The sequence below is a fragment of the Ailuropoda melanoleuca genome, chromosome 11, assembly GCF_002007445.2.
Source record: "Ailuropoda melanoleuca isolate Jingjing chromosome 11, ASM200744v2, whole genome shotgun sequence".
In the NCBI taxonomy this organism is placed as follows: Eukaryota; Metazoa; Chordata; class Mammalia; order Carnivora; family Ursidae; genus Ailuropoda; species Ailuropoda melanoleuca.
Genome location: NC_048228.1, coordinates 51,005,772 through 51,022,703, shown reverse-complemented (window position 1 = coordinate 51,022,703; position 16,932 = coordinate 51,005,772). Strand labels below are relative to the sequence as shown.

The 16,932-nt window shown below is 44.4% G+C and overlaps 1 protein-coding gene across 1 annotated transcript in view; it reads right to left on the bottom strand.

Annotated features, from left to right (window-relative positions):
• SCARB2 (scavenger receptor class B member 2) overlaps positions 1-16,932 on the bottom strand; it is a 78,210-nt gene extending 61,278 nt beyond the window's left edge. The window contains exon 1 of the mRNA XM_002924734.4: positions 16,715-16,932. Coding sequence (XP_002924780.1) covers positions 16,715-16,831 — 117 coding nt within the window. The 5' untranslated portion in view covers positions 16,832-16,932. The remainder of the gene's footprint in view (positions 1-16,714) is intronic.

Below are 16,932 nucleotides of genomic sequence, written 5' to 3'. Positions count from 1 at the left end.
GATGTACTGTATGGTGATTAACATAATATAATAAAATAAAATTAATTATAAAAAAAAAAATAAAATAAAATAAATTATACTACACATTTAGTGGTACAAGTTATGTGGTAGAACTTCTCCACCATGAAGTATACATGTAGTTTCCAGAAACAGCTTAGTAACTGAATTTAACCTACCTAAAACTAATATGTTAACTATGAGAAATCTAATATATAAATAATAATTTGTCTTCTAGAGGATTTTGAAGCTCCAAAGATTATTTTTTAAATTATCTGACTTCATTAAAATAAGGACTTCTTTTTCTTGTCCATAAATTACCAGAATAGGGCAAGACAACGACATCCTCTCCTCTATGAATTCCTTGAGTATCCCCCTTTCACTGGATGTGTCATCCCTTCTTTTGAACCCCACAACACATTACGCTGGAATTTCTTAGGGAAAAAGTGGTCAGGACAGAAAACATCTTCTAAAAATTGAAGTTAACAGGAATCAACATGAAGCAGGCCATACCAGCGACCAAAAATGAGGACAGTGCATCTAACAATATGGTAACATATGAGGTTAACTGCTGGCTTTTTCAAACAGAAGGTGCTGACCTACAAAGAAAGGGTCTTGTCTTTTCTTTGATCTTCCCCAGAGTGTCTAGAACAATGCAGTTCTTGGAGAAATATCTGTTCAATCAACAAAATACAGTACTAGAACACTTTGGCACAGGACGCCTGGGTGGCTTAGTCAGTTAAGTGTCTGCCTTCGGCTCAGGTCATGATCCCAGGGTCCTGGGATCGAGCCCCACATCGGGCTCCCTGCTCAGTGGCCAGTCTGCTTCTCCCTCTACCTGCTGCTCCCCTTTGCTTGTGTTCTTTCTCTTTCTGACAAATAAATAAATAAAATCTTAAAAAAAAAAAAAAAAGACAGAACACTTAGACACTAGCTTCCACCAAATTTGCTTGTAAGATGTTGGGCAAGAAGAATATTTTCTTTTTCCATTTTTTTTTTTTTTTGAGAGAGAGAAAGTGCCAGGCTTTCCACCCAGCATAGAGCCCAACACGGGCTCGATCCCACCACCCTAAGATCATGACCTGAGCTGAAATCAAGAATCGAATGCTTCAGTGACTGAGCCACTGTGTCTCCATTGAGAAGTACTTGACAGGAGGCCATCAGAGAGGCTCCGAACAAGGGCGTGGACGGTCACATGCAAAGTCACAGTGCCAGGCCTTGCAAGAGCAGCTGCCTAGCCACAAATCCAAGCCTTTAAAGTGTACCCAGAAGAGGCGGTTGCTCACTGGCCATTTTAGTCACATTCAGATACGAGCAAGCAATAACTTCATTAGAATCACATAAACATGGGAAATCGAGCACCTATCAGTTTGTGCATCTTATCAGTAAGCCAGCACCCTATGTAGCTTTGTGTGGCCAGTTCCTTTTGAGGGTGGAAAAAAAAAATCTGTGTCCCTCCATGACCCCTCCTTCATAACAACTGTTTGAAGCAGTGCTGTACCCTTGGTTTTCTCGCAAAGTATAGAACTACGAATGCAAATCATCAAAACACTGTATGTGCCAGGCACCGTCAGAGATACCCGTTCCAGAAGCTTGCCCTCTATTTAGGGGAATGCTGACACACACATGCAGGTTAATCCACAATATAAAGTAGTATGTGCTACATGGTCAATGAGTATGCCAGAAAATGGTCTCAGTAGCGTTCAGAGAATGGATTCTAAGAACTGAGATGGAGAAAGGCAGTCCTTAAGGTGAGACAGGGAGAATGAATAAAAATTTAGCAAGCAGAGGGTGGTCACGAGGGTGGACACCTTAGGGACAGCCAGGGTTGATTCAACTATCCTCGCTCTCTTGGCAGAGTGGGCCCTTCCTCCCTGGCTGTTCCATGTCCATCTCTCCGGGAACCCTCCACTTAATCAGAAAGATGGTGGATGTGGAGAACAAGACAATAAGACCTACAGAGATGGGACAGTAGCAGGTGTGGCTGTGTATGGGTTTTATAAGGAGTAGGGAGATTCATTTGGAGGGACAGGTTAGGGTCATAGGAGCCTAGATTTTATCTGATAGGCAATGGGGAGCCAGGGAAGGTTTTGAGCTGCAGAGCATTATCAAGAGCCCGGCACTATATTGCCCTTTATCTCGGGTAATTCCCTGAATGGCCTACAAAGTGAAAATCATTTTCCCTGTTTTACACTTCAAGAGACCAAAGCTCAAAGGTTAAGTGAATGCCCAAGGTTTGCAAGGTGGAGTCGGCCTCCCACCCCAGACTCACTCCAAACCTGAGCTCCTGGCAATGTTGAATTTACCAGAGCCCTGTGTTCCTGAAAAACAGTAAGTGGTTCAGGAATGCCCCTTCTGTGTTCCAGGAAACGGCTTACTGAAAAGAAACATTCCCCTTATAACTTAGATAAGGTTCCCCTCATTGTGTACCCCCGTGTACCTGACCAGGTCAGACGCAGACCCTTCAAATTCCCATTTTTTGCCTAGTAACGAATTAGTTGAACCACACCTTCCCACTGATTGATGGGAACAAAATGCCTGTTAATGTACAGCACGGTGACTACAGTTAATAATACTTTATTGTATACTTGAAATTTGCTGAGAGAATAGATCTCAAGTGTACTCACCACACACACACACACACAAACACACACACACACACACACACACAAAGGCAACTATGTGAGGTGATGGATATGCTAATTAGTATGATTACAATAATCATTTCACAATGTATGTTATTCAAAACATCAGGTTATATACCTTAAATGTATACTGTTTAAAAACATTTTCTCAATTTGAGTACCGTTGACACACAATGTTACATTAGTTTCAGGTGTCCAACATAGTGGTTCACCAAGTTTATAAGTAATGCCGGGCTCCAGCAAGTGTGGCTACCATCTGTCACCCTCCAGGATTATTACAGCACCACTAACTATATTCCCTATGCTGTGCCTTGGATTCCCATGACTTCTTCATCCCGTAACTGGAGGCCTGTGTTTCCCACTCCCCTTCACTTATTTTGTTTTCCAGTACCATACATAAAAGTGAATTCAAAATGGGTGAAAGACCTTAAATGTGAGACCTAAAGTCATAAAAATCCTAGAAGAGAGAACAGGCAGTAATTTCTCTGACATCAGCCAAAGCAACATTTTTCTCGACATGTCTCCTCGGGCAAAAGGAACAAAAGCAAAAATAAACAACTGAGACTACACCAAAATAAAAAGCTTCTGCGCAGTGAAGAAAACCATCAATAAAACAAAAAAGGCAACCTACCAAAGAGGAGAAGATATATCTGATAGGGGGTTAATATCCAAAATATATTAAGAACTTACACAACTCAACACCAAATACATGTAATTTATATTTGTCAATCATACCTCATTGAGGTGGGAAAAAAATGCTTGTTAGCCAAACTTTGGTTAAGTTTCTCTCCTTCGCAGCCTTGTTTACTCTCCTTCCTGCCTGTGAAAGAGGCAGATCACACTGTCAGAGTCTCCCTAAGCACGTCCCCTGCTCCCTATTGCACCAGTCCTTTCAAATAGTCTCTCCTTACCGAGGCTGGATTGGTTTTTATTCGAAGCTCCTAACTATTGTGCCACACTGCCTATTTTGAGTTCACTCAGGCAGGCGAGAGGTGTTTTAGAAGGTTACAGAGGCACAAGTGGGAAGGAGGGCGTGGCTAGGATTATTGTAAGGATGAAATGAGGTTTCAGCAGAGCGCTTATCTCAGGCCACACTCAAAACGCTGGATGAATGGTAACTGTGATCTTGATTACTGCCACCTTCAGGGTGGGGATCAAAGGTCTCGGTTTAAATTAAAAAGGGGATCCTGTCTGTTGAGACGTCGACAGTCCAGCAAATGTTAAATGATAAAAGAGAAAAGAAACCACACCGAAAGTCTTTAGTCATGACCCTCTCCTGTAGCTCCATCTATAATTCAGTCTAGGCTAAGACAACGAGGAATTAGCATAAAATCAGGAACAAGCAAAATGTCAAACAGAAAAGAATGATTTAGTAAATCGAAAATAGAAAGCAACCATTAAAATGATAAAGACTACACAGAAATAAGGATCACGCTCATGGTCTATGTTAAACAGAAAAAGACAGTGTAGAATATATATATATATATGAGCACAAGACTGGCAGATAAAATGCACATGTGGGGGTAAAATCCAGATAATTTTAAAATTTCGATGTTTTAGTTGCTGTCAAAATTTCTAAGCCTCTGCTCACCATCTAATCCCACACATCTCTGTGGGACAGGATTAGGAGGGGTCTTCCATTCTCTCTATTAAGTTTTCCCGCATTGTTCGGATTTTTTTTTACAACAGAAATCAATTCCTTCTGGAAGCTGAAAAAATAAGCATTCCCTTATTTTTTTTTTAAAGTAAAAATCTAAGACAGAAACTCAGATTCTGTAAAATGTCATTTATAAGCCCTGTGGGAAAGGAGAAGGAGCAGATCCTCGGAGAACCAACTTCATCTAGGCTTTTCCTCTGTCCTCGCAAAACAAAGGCGAGGTTGATGCCGCATCAGCTGTGGTCAGCTCTCCCACAAAGGCTCCAGGAGCCGCCATCCCCCACGCTCGGCGTCACAGTCTTTCTTCCCCTGTTACTGCTGGGATGGCCGATGGAGCACACTGTATTTCTTGCTAACATTTCCCGACAACAATCACAGTGTGTTAAGATTTCAGAGGAGAAAGGGCTCTCAATCTCATTTCTTTATGAAAGTAAAGAAAATCACCTCAAAATTACGGACCTCGAAAGAGCCAGCAAGCGTGAATGGACAGATGGGTTAACGCCCGAGTTTATCTCGCTTGGTCTGCATCCAACTCTTAGGCAACCAAAAATCCAAAGACGAGTAGAAGTGTTTCCAGAAGGGAGGGCTAAATCCTTTCCAGAAGAGAGGGTAAAACTGGCTGTTTTTACAACAGTCTGACGTGAACTTGTTTCTCCAAATCTCAACTCAACTAAGGCAGTTTCAGGATAGAAATAAACATCTAGTACACTGGAGTCCTTAACTAAACAAAGCAAACGCAAAGCCGAACAATGGAAAGGATCCTTGACAGCCTGCCAGAGTCACACTGATAGCAGATTCTGCTACAACCTGGGGTTCTCCTCACCATCTGCCTCCTGCCTCCACCCGCATCATCCCCCCTCCCCGGCCACTCTTAGTGGAGTCAACACCCAGGCAAGTCTCACACCACTTCTTCTTCCATCCAAGTCATGCCTTCGAGAGTGTTGGCTTTTCCTGCCCTTTAATGTGTCTCTTTTCCTCCATGCCACGGCGTTAGGTGTTTGTCTGAGAACCCACTGGCAAGTCCCAGAGTGGACCACATGTCCTGTGTGTACACACACCAGTGGAGAAAGAGAAGGGAAATGAAAGGGCAGAGGGAAGTTCATAAATATGCCAGCCTCTTTATTTTTTATTATTTTTTTTATTTTTTTAAAGATTTTATTTATTCATTCGACAGAGAGAGAGACAGCCAGTGCGAGAGGGAACACAAGCAGGGGGAGTGGGAGAGGAAGAAGCAGGCTCCCAGCAGAAGAGCCCGATGTGGGGCTCGATCCCATAACGCCGGGATCACGCCCTGAGCTGAAGGCAGACGCTTAACGACTGAGCCACCCAGGCGCCCCCAGCCTCTTTATTTTTATCTCTTTCCTCTGACATTGACCTCAGGCACCATTACTTCCGTGGCCAGCTACTATTCCCTGAGTCTTTAGGCCTCAGGGGCTGTGCGAGGGCTTTATGCCATCATCTCCAAGACTGACACGGACCCTGAGAGGTAAGAATTCCGATTTTTCAGATAAGAAAATGGTGGCGCTGGCTTTCCCAAGTTCACAGAGCCAGTAAGTCAAGTCAAATCTGACCCAGTCCAGGTCTGTGGATTTGCAAACCCCAAGCTTGGCCCCCCTAGCAGCTGCCACGAGACCAGATCCCCCAGGGGAGAGCTGCCAGATTTAGCCAATAAAATAAACACGCTCAAGTGATGGGCATGGATTATGTCACAAAGTACTTTAATTCTTAGGTGATGCATGCTGCAGGATTCAGGACCAAAACATCATGATGTCTGCAACTTACATTCAAATACTTTAAGAAAAAGTATATCAGAGAGAGATGAAGTAAATATGGCAGGATGTTAACAACTGATAAACTGAAGTGAATCAAAATATTGCAAGAGACGTACTCACTAAAATATTATTCACTGCTTATCTGAAATTCACATGTGACTAGGCATCTGATATTTTATCTGGCAACCCTACTCCAGGGAGACTGTAAAACTATGGAAAAACCCTAGCGTGGACTCCAAGAGCTTCCTGGGGAGTCAGGCCTTACCTCTGGAGGAAAGGAAAGTAGGGCAGCTGTGTGAAGTCATGGTAAACTCCCAAGCTGGAACAGACACGTGAGGTGCTGACGGAGGGAGGACTGGGCTCCATTGTGTCCAGGTAGCTTCTCAGCTAATGAGTCCAAAAAAAGCACCTCAACCTCCCACCAGAGGATGGTCCCAGAAGAGGGCTTCATTTTGACCCGAAGCTTCTAATTTCTACCCCCAGATCCTCAGGACATTCAACTGTACACTCCCAGGGCCTTGCCCTGCAAAGGAGGGATTCAGAAACGAACAAGTAATAACCCTAACCTCAAGCCTGGAGAATGTCTGGCACAAGGAGTCATGAACTCTGCCCAATACAACAAACCAGTTCCCTTGGTCACAAGGAGCCCTTTGCACAATGTAGACATGATGCTGGGGCTTGGGAACAACCGATCTTCCTCACGGAGGATTCTGCCGTGGTTGTGACAGTTACCACACAAACCCTGTGATCACCTGAGTCTTCCAGTTACTGTAAATTAAACATCAACATAAGGTCCTAAATCAGTTTTACAATGCGACTTTGGATATTGCTTACAAATTTTAGCAAGTAGAACACGATGGATCTTTCCAGGCATAATACTGTAGTACGGCTACCAAAAGAAATATTGGAAAGATTATGGAGTTGTGTGGTGAATCTGCAGTGTCAACAACCAAATTAATCATTTAAACAGAAAAACTTATTTTCAGCTAATTAGCCAGTATGTGTGGATTGAGAGATTTCTATGTGCCCAACAGACATAGGCCCTGTCCTCATGAAGAAACTGAGCTAAGGACACAAAAGTGGCATGCGGGATGCAGTTAGTGAATGAGGATGTGCGAGGCCCAGTGATTCAGCCCAAAGAAGGTAATTATTTGGATCATCCCAGTTGTATGGATCCCTCCTAAAACCCCCATCTGGACATCCCACAGGCTGTGGAAAGTCAATGTGACCAAAAACAGACTGAGGATTTTTCTCCCCTACCCAATCCTAAATCCCACCCTCCTCTCCTCCATCTCTACTCCTGATCCCAGAGGTGGCCTGGGCGGCAGCAATACTACAGATGTTCTCTTCTCCAGGCTCCCTTCAAATCCACTCTCCACCTCAGCCTCCAGAGAGTTCTATCGAAAGCGCCTTGGGGAGCAGACACTTTCCCCACTGCTCACAGGATACAGTCCGAGGTCCCTCCCGGCCGCACTCAGCCCTGCCACCACCTGCCGCAGCCCATCACCTGCCATCATCTGTCATTCCCTTGTAGGCCCTCTTTTGCACCAGCGACACTCAACCACCCGCCGCTCCCCAGCTGCAAGCTGACCAGCTGCTTCGGGGGGGAGCTGACATGACATGATACAGCCACAAGACACAACACACCCAGTCAGCCTGACTGAGCTCTTTCGGGAAGGCGGCACCAGGAGGGCTGCTGAACCAGCGGTCCTGACATAAGCCACCTGGCACACGATGAGACTAAGCACCGAGGGACCTGCATGAGGCTTGGATGGGAACAGGGAATACTTTTAAGGCAACTTGCGGGACTCAAGGGCACTGCTGGTTGTTCTTTTAGTTCAACGGAGTGCTGCGCAATAATTAAACACAACTTGACCATCCACATTGCCGTCTACACGGTCTACACTCATCCAGAGACAACGCAGACCAACACTGACAGCCTGGCCTAATTGCGTGTGAATGATTCTCACGAGACTCCAGGTCAATAAAACTCATCAAATACCAAAATACCAGGTGGTTTGCTTTGTTTTTTAAAATTTCTCCCTGAGGGGCACCTGGGTGGCTTGGTGGGTTAAGTCTGCTTTTGGCTCAGGTCATGATCCCAGGGTCTGGGGATGGAGCCCTGCATCATGTGGCTCCCTGCTCAGCGGGGAGCCTGCTTCCCTTTCCTCTGCCCCTCCCCCTGCTTGTGCTCTCTCTCTCAAATAATCTTAAAAATAAATAAATAAATAAATAAATAAATAAATAAATAAAATATCTCCCTGAAATGAGCAAACCCAATCCAGACTCTTGTGTAATGTAAGTTATTTGCGCTGCTTACCTTTTTTAAATTCTCTGTTGAGGTAAAAGAAAGAAGCTGCCATTAACACTCTACCCTAATTCTCTGACCTTATTTTCACTCAGGAACAAATGCATTGGCATTTTTTTATGTCACTGTTGATGAGCTCATTTTGCTTTAAGTGCAATTGTAATAATTTCAGCTAATGAGATCTGACAGTTGACGTTCAAACATTAGTTCGTGTGGAAGCTGCTACTCTTGTCTATAAATGACAGGACAACAGGGCAGAACAGCGATCCTGAAAAGCTCCTGCAACAAAACACCCACTAGACCACTCTCTAAATGTTTCCATGTATAATGCATGTGAAACCAAGGCTGAGAACTGCCAGCCTATATGGAGAGAAAGCAGCCACCGGCTGGAAACGGAATCAAAAGGACCAGGTGACCACTGGAGACACAGATGTGTGGGCAGAGGGAGTGGTTGAAGGAGTGGGTGAGGAAGAGGATTTTTAAGATGTGAATCAGCAAGTGTGCGCATGAAAACAATGCCCGGGTTTCCTGGGTAACTTGTGGAGCCGCTCTGATTATTTTACAACCTGCTGGGTTGTGATTATATCTCTCAGAGTCTATATAGGTGATGCTCTCATCATCTATCTCGACCTTGGTCTCCTCTTCCTTCCATTACTGTTGATTATCAGAAGTACAGCGTTAAAAGCAACTCCCCTTAAAATGTGACTTGCAAGAGTGATTTCGCTATTCTAACAAGGGCATTCTGCCTCTCTTTCTCTAGAAAGAGTGTAAAACTCAGATGCTGAAGGGGCCAGCTGGGTGTGGTGAGTGAAGTGGATTTGAGTTTGTCCATTTGTTTGATGTCAAACCCTAGAGGTAATATTCACTTCTCCACAGAACTATGCCCTCTTTCATTTTTGTAAAACACAGGACCCTCTCATCCTCTTTCATTTCCCTTCTTTTGGTAAAAAGGTTCAGATACAAACAGGTATTTCTCTACTCTAAGAAAGACAACAGAGCAGGCATGATGACACAAAGGGCACCTTCCCTGGGCCTCCGAGTTAAGGAGCTAGCAGGAGTGTGAGGGACCATGGGAACGGGGAGGGAGGCCCCCTCAGAAGGGCAGCCTCATTCTGCTCAGACGGCCGCCACACAGGATTGTGGGGAGACCAGTACGCACAGCATTCACATGCTTCAAGTGAAGCTGGAAACCGGGATTGTTGGGTGAAGTTTCTAGATTTTAAAGACAGAGCGAGTCAATGACCACTGGCCTACAGAGGATGACAAAAACGCAAAGATAAACAACAGCATGAACAACAATATGCAAACAAGAGCATCCCCACGGATGTACGTGCATTCATCCAAGTACTACTTACTGGACACGTTATATATGACATTGCACTTGCTGCCATGGGAAGGTGGGACAAAGCTAAGTATGGCAGGGCCCCCACCTTCAATGGGAGCTTTCAAGCCAGCTTTAAGTACTAAATTATGTCATAGGGATTGACGCCGTCATAGGCAGGGCTGAGGCTAGAGGGGACTTTTCAAATAATTCAATTCTAGAGATGCCAATGGTCTAGTCTCTTTTGATTAGCACACGGAGAAGACAAGAGAGTCACTGAACCTGCGTCACTGAGGACCCAGACCACTCCCTTTAACCATGGACTTGTGTGGGAACTAAGGAAAGTATAAACAACACCCCAAACAAAATCCTGGGGGCTTGAAAACATTAATAACATAGTTTCTGAATTGTTCTTACAGAACTATAACAGAGATACTATGTTATTTTTTTTAAGTTATTCTAAAAACCAGCATAATGAATTATACGAAAACTAGATCAGCAGCTCTCAAAGTGTGGTCTAAGGACCTCTGGGGGTCCCCAAGACCCTCTCATGGGGTCTGCAAGGTGATAACTCTTTTCATAATAATATTAAGACATTATTTGTCCTTTTCATACTCATTTTCTCACGAGCGTAGAGTGCAGTTTTCTAGAGGCCAGCAGGCATGTAATGATGTCATTGCTCTGACAGCTAATACACACTTGTGTACTCTTGTGCTTTAAAAGTCTATCAGTTTCAACTTCTGATATTATAAATATTGATAGATATAACTCACAGAAATGCAAGTTCTTTGGGGTCTTCAATTTAAGAGTGTAAAGGGGCCTGAGCGCCCAAAATTTGAATTAGATTATAAATTCTTCAAGGGTAAGATTGTGTCTACTTTACTTTACTCTTGGATCCACAGCTCCTAGCACATTGCCTCGCAAATGGTCCACACTCGGTAAATATTTGGTAAATATATGAATGACTGCCAAAGTATATATGTAAAAGTACTTTTGGATATAGGCAGCAAACACCAAAAAGTAGCCTTATTTTCCTCAGTTGTTTTTGACCGGTTACCAGCTTCGATGAAAAATGGTCCCCGCATTTAGTACACCGTGAACATATAGTGTATATCCTGATGACACAGGCCATAAATGCCTAGTCACTTGGCTAACATCCTATGTTTTCATTAATGATCTTACAATCCCACCTGCTGATTCTTCCTGAGGAAACAAGCAAATGTCTGGCAGAACAGATGGCCCCTTTGCTGCGGCCTGACAGAATGAAATCTTGCACTTTATTAAGAAAGCAAGAACGGTTCTCACAAGCAACACCCTTCCCCTCCCCCCACCCAAATCCTTCCTTTAATGTAAACTTGAAGAATAATAGTAATCACTAGTAGTAACATCCTCAACTAGAATTATCATCTCTTTTATATGTCAACTATACCAGATGAAATTAAAAATAAATAAAGAGTGGGACTAGAAGCACCCCATTTCTATAAAGTGTATCTGTTACTATATATGCATAAATAAAAATGTGGAATAATTAACATTATGTTAACAGTAGTTATCTTTGTTTTATTATTTTTTGTTGTATTTGACTTTTATAATGGCATGCATTTCTTATCAGAAAAATAAACAAAAATAAAGAATAAAATACAAAGGTTAAAAAAATAAAAAGGAATTGCCATCTCAAGGAATAAAGCTGTGGGCTGCCATAATCACCAAACAAACTGGTCATGGGCTTCATGGCTAGCTTTTTAACTTGGGGCCAGTCCTAAGGAGTCTGATTCAGCAGGGCTGGCAGCATGGGCAGTTCTGAAACTCTGTAAGTGATTCTGATGTAGTTCCTAGAGTCCAGGGACTACGCTGAGACCTATCGGTTTACTTCATTGTCTTAACCATTAATGAATGCACTCATGGTTACCATGAATTAGTAAGATATTGAAAGAAACATAATATGATTTTGATATCACAAGATCACATCTCTAAAAGCCAGGGAGGAGTTGGATAACTTTGCTTAGGAGTTAAAGAATCTTGCAAGGATACTGCCTCTGTTTAAGGATCTATGATTTCTGCTTGTGCTGAGCCAATCACATTACTCTGTTACAGATTTGGAAAGGAGAAACCAAGGGATAGAGCCTGCCCACGGGAGGCTCAGCAGCTGAAGCATCACATAGGGTTGGGGCTGGGTCACCCCATAAGTAAACAGCCTAAAAGCAATGAGTCAACAGAGGAAACTATTTGGTAGGGAAAAATAGAGGAAGGAGTGGGAGATGCAGAGTGCGCCTGGGTCCTGCTGACTTTCCAGTTTCTACTGTACTCTCAGAGGCCTCACTGCCCTGTGTTCTCACCCTCAGACTCCCATGAGCTTCCTCTTCCAGCTTTACAAAAAAAAAAAAAAAAAAAAAAAAAATCCAATCATTCTGGAGCCAGCTTGCATGGGCTTTAGCTCCTTGCTCCTCTTTATTGCTAAGAAGTGGAGGACAGTGTGGTATATGAGGATAAAACTTACTGTCCACATCAGGGATCTTTTAAAAGAGAAGAGGGTGCTAGTAATTCTGCCAGGACAACAGGTGTAAATAAACCAAGACTGTTGCAGGCAACAGGCTCTGTGGTCATCCTTGGAATGGGAAAAGTGATTTAGGAAGACCCAGCTCACATCCCTAACCCTACCCCTACCTCTCCATCTGGCCTTTGATAAGTCAGTGATCTACATTTCCAGGGGCACATTAATCTAAAGGCAATTTGGTACCCACTGCCATCGATTTTAAAACTGATATGGGCTCTGTTTTCTTGACTATAAAATAACAGATTCAGTGATGCTTCAGGTTTTTTCTTATTCTAAGGTTCTAAGTCTTCACAACCCTGAAAAGAGGCAATTCAGGGGATGAGGCAGATAAGCAAGAAGGAGTCTTTGAAGATTACATATAGTTGATCATCGTTACATAAACATGCATGAAGATGTTTAATTCGACTTTAAAAAAGAAGACCCCCACATATTCACCATTAATGTTATTTGGTTAAATTATCAATGATTATATTTTATTTCTTGAGGCCTCAGCACAATAGCTCCAAAGTTATATGGCTCCTAAAAGAGGCTCGCTGTTCTTGCTTGCCTGGAGTCTCAGGTCCCGGCCAAGGATAAAGTATATTTGTCCCATTCATCTCACCTCTGACACCTAATGCTATCATCCTTCCTTGGCCTGTGACTATGAAGCAAAACATGTGAACAGTCTCTTTCCTTCTCACTGGTTCCCTTGCCAGCCCTTTTCTTTGTAGCCAGCCAGGACTCTGGTTGGCTCTGCACTCCCATTTCTGGGAGATGTTCAAACTGTCAGTGAGTCTAAGGGCAAATTTAAGATTCCAAGCTGCAGAGTTGCTCTTGACCGAAACTCACACGCCTGTGTCACAGTGTCAGAAGTTTGGAACGAGAAGGAGACCGATGGACTACATAAGCTTCAGCTCACAGAGGACAAAATGATAGCTACAAACAATAACAGCTGTTAATATGCGGGCATTTCGCAGGGTGCTGTGTTAGATGCTTTACATCAATCCTTTCATTGCACTTGAGCGGCAACCCTAAGGCAGGTATTCGTATCACTTCCGTTCTCAAACTGAGAAACCTGAGCTTTTGAGGAGGTCAATATTGGCTACTTGGCTTGCTCAACTTAATCCAAATATTTGTTAGTGACAGAAAAAAAGAATTTTAACCAAGTTCTGCTGAGTCCTAGAACACCATTCTTTCAACTCAAATGATCCAAAGTGAGGCATTTATCGTGTACCTACCAAGGACCAGGCACTGAGCTAGATGCCAGGACAATTAGCGGGCTTACCAAGTGAGACAGGACATAAAATTCTGCCCTTCCAGGCTCTGGAGAGGAAACAGAGGTGGAATGGTTTCTGCACAGCTCTGTCTTCAGGGAAGTCAAAATGCTTCAGGGGTGCCTGAGTGGCTCAGTTAGTTGGGCCTCTGACTCTTGATTTCGGCTCAGGTCATGATCTCGGGTCCTGAAATCGAGCCTGGTGTCTGGTGTCAGGCTCCATGCTCGGAGGGGAGTCTGCTTCTCCCTCTTCCTCTGCTCCCCCACCTTGCTCTCTCCGTCTCTTTCAAATACATACATACATAAATAAAATCTTTAAAAAACACAAAAACGAAAACAAAAAAAACCCAAAAAGAATACCTGACAGAGAAGGCCCAGTTAGTGCTCAGAAGAGCCCCCAAGGAGTGGGTGTGAGCAAACAAGGAGGGAGACATCACTGTGCCTGTTTTGCAACTGAGAAAATTGAAGCAGAACGAATAGCAGGGCTTGCCCAATACAAGGCGGCAACCCGTGAGGCCAAGAATGGAACCAGACTGTCTTGGTTCCTTCACACCATTCACTGGCCAAAATTTAAATCTCCCTTTACTCTTAAAACCTCCCTGCAAATTATTCTAACAGAAATTATGTTACCTTGCTTCTCACAATTAGCCAAACCTCCTCACTGGCATGTCACCCCTTTCCTCCCTTCTCTTTTTGATACAGACAAGCCAGGGCCTGGATAATCTTCAAGTGAAAAAAAACTAAGGACTGGGAGTATCAGAGTGGATTTCACTACACCTATATTAAGGTCAAGTTATGAAGGAATTGTCCTAGAATGATACCTCTGGACACAATGGCGGCAGCCATGACTGATCAGCTATCCCCTGCCTGATACTGTGCTGGGTGCTTTATACAGATTAGCTCACTCAGTCTCCCGATGGCACACACAGAGCCAGGGCTGTTGGATACAGAATTAGATACAGGGTGTTGGAAGGGCCTGTGCAAGTGAGGGCTGGAAGAGTAAGTTTTGTGTGCTTCACAGTAAATGCACCACTGTGCCTGAGATGGCTAACATCCTCACTTTCCCAAGTAATGAAATTGAGGCTCAGACTAGTTAAGTAACTTGCCCAGAATCAAAAAGCTTGCAAATGGTAAGGTCAGGATTTGAACACAGGGTGTCTGACTTCAAATCTTTCTATTTTGTCTGTACTCATGTGGCTTCTAACAAAAATAAAACTTCTTTACAAAGCACTAACTATATCCCATGAAAATTACCCATTTTCCCTAATAATTCTTATACCCTCTCTATTCTTCTGAGTTGTTATGATTCCCATTTGCAGACGGGGAAGCCCAGAATCAAGGAAGGTTAAGCACTTGGCCCAACGTCACCCAGCTAGTACATGGTGGAGCCAGGATTCACGTGGAGGAGTGTGGACTGTAGAGTCCTTACTCTGTCCCACTATCCCCTGCTACCACACTACAGGTGACCCAGGAGAGGAGAATGCTAATGATGGTAGTGCATGACCTCTGGCTGACTTACACTACTCCTGTCCATGGAAACTAGCCCTGTCATTTAATTTCATATGCCACACTGTTCAGTGTTCCATAATGGGGTGGGGCAATTTGGAAAATCCACTTCTCCTGTACTATAATTTATTAGTTTGATCAGAATCCATTCCTCACAGAGAAAACCGCATTAAAAAGCCAATCATCAAATATCAATGCAAACCCAAGGCCCAGGCAAGCTGCCTTATAGCCACCTCCCTACCTGCCCATGAAATGGAGACCCACAGAGCATCTGAGGGCTGCTAATATCTGAGGCACCGGGGACACCATTCACCTCATGGGGCTCTCCTGAAACAGCCTTTTAAAGCCACACAAGAAGATTCACATACTGACTATAATTGGATTGCCTAACCCCGGTCAACCAAGCAAGAGTTTACATCCTTAAACAATCTTGCCATGGATTTTCAGGCAGCCAGGAATAGAGAAGATTTATATCTGTTTTTTTTTTTTTCCCTTGAACATGGGTGCTCAGGGAACAGAGTGGCCTTTGAGAAGTTCAGACAGTAAGCTTCATCTTCCCACAATAACGTGAACTTTAAAACTAAATTATGCTTTACCATGACTTTTTTTTTATTTGCCTTTAACTGCCAGATTTCAAGTAATTGATGGCTTATGGCAACCTCTATTAAAGGAATATGCCTGTAGCTACCTGAATGAGACAGCTTGACTAACTGGGAGTTCAGGGATCAAACTGGCTTTTTAATCCAGGCAACAGCAAATGCAAACCACTGGGAGAAATGAAGCATGGGGCTATGGGTGCTAACAAGAAAGGCTGCTCCAATGATTTATGTATTTATTTTTTTAGAAAAAAAGTGATCCCAGTAACTCTCTCTTGTTCCTCTTTCCACACAGATTGATGGATGTGGGTGAAAGGCAGAAGGAATGAGCACTGGGTAAGTCAAATGACTCAGGAGTCTTCTGGAGTGACCAGCTCTCCAGCCCGCTCAACTAGGGTAAGAGGCAAGTTCAGATTCTTTCAAGAATCTACATGCACCCTTGCCTGAAGCTTATGGTTATTTAAGAAGAGCACGAACCCGTGGTGAGACAAAGCAACCCAGACTGTTGGTACGAGATACCACATGTTTAGTCGGAGGGAAACCAGCACAGACTTTGATGGACTGATATGTCACCCAGCGCAGAGGCCTGCCTCCCTACCAAGGGCCCTGCCCAGCCCAGGCAGGCAAGAGCACAATAGACCGCACAGCCCTTCGCATCCCCTGCCCCACACCACTCCAAAGGCCACAGCAAGCAGCCAACAAACCTGCCTGGGCTGCGGTGTTTTTCTGTTAACTTTTGTTTTTTCATGAAGAAGGAGGGAAATATGTTCGGGCCGAACAGAGATTGGGGTGTAGGGAGGGCGTGGAGGGGGAGGCAAATGATAGAATGTGAGTGAAAGCCTTTCTAAAAAGTCAAGATCCGCAGTTTTATCTTATTCCTCTCCATCCTCCTTTAACCCTTACCTAGCAACCCCGAGAAGCCAAGTAAGAAAGGAGGGCTGCAGTCCGAGGGTCTGCCAGGGTGCAGAGGTTCCCTGCACGAGGTTCAGCAGTCGCGGGGGGGGTGGGCTGGAAGAGTCCCCGGCCCGATACGGGAGCGCGCACACAAACCCGCGCGCATGCACGCGCGCGCACACACACACACACACACAACCCGCCCGCTTCACCTTCTCGATCGTCTGGTCCACGGCCTTCTGGAAGACCCGGGCCACCAGCAGCGTGACGCTGGTCACCAGCAGGAGCAGGGACAGCGTCCCGACCGTGTAGAAGCAGCACCTGCCCATTCTGAGCGCCGCTCCCGGGCCGGGCCCCGCCGGCCGGCGACTGCGCAGGAAGGAGGGAGGGGCCGCCGCCGCTGCAGCGGCCTGAGCACCCGCGACCCTGC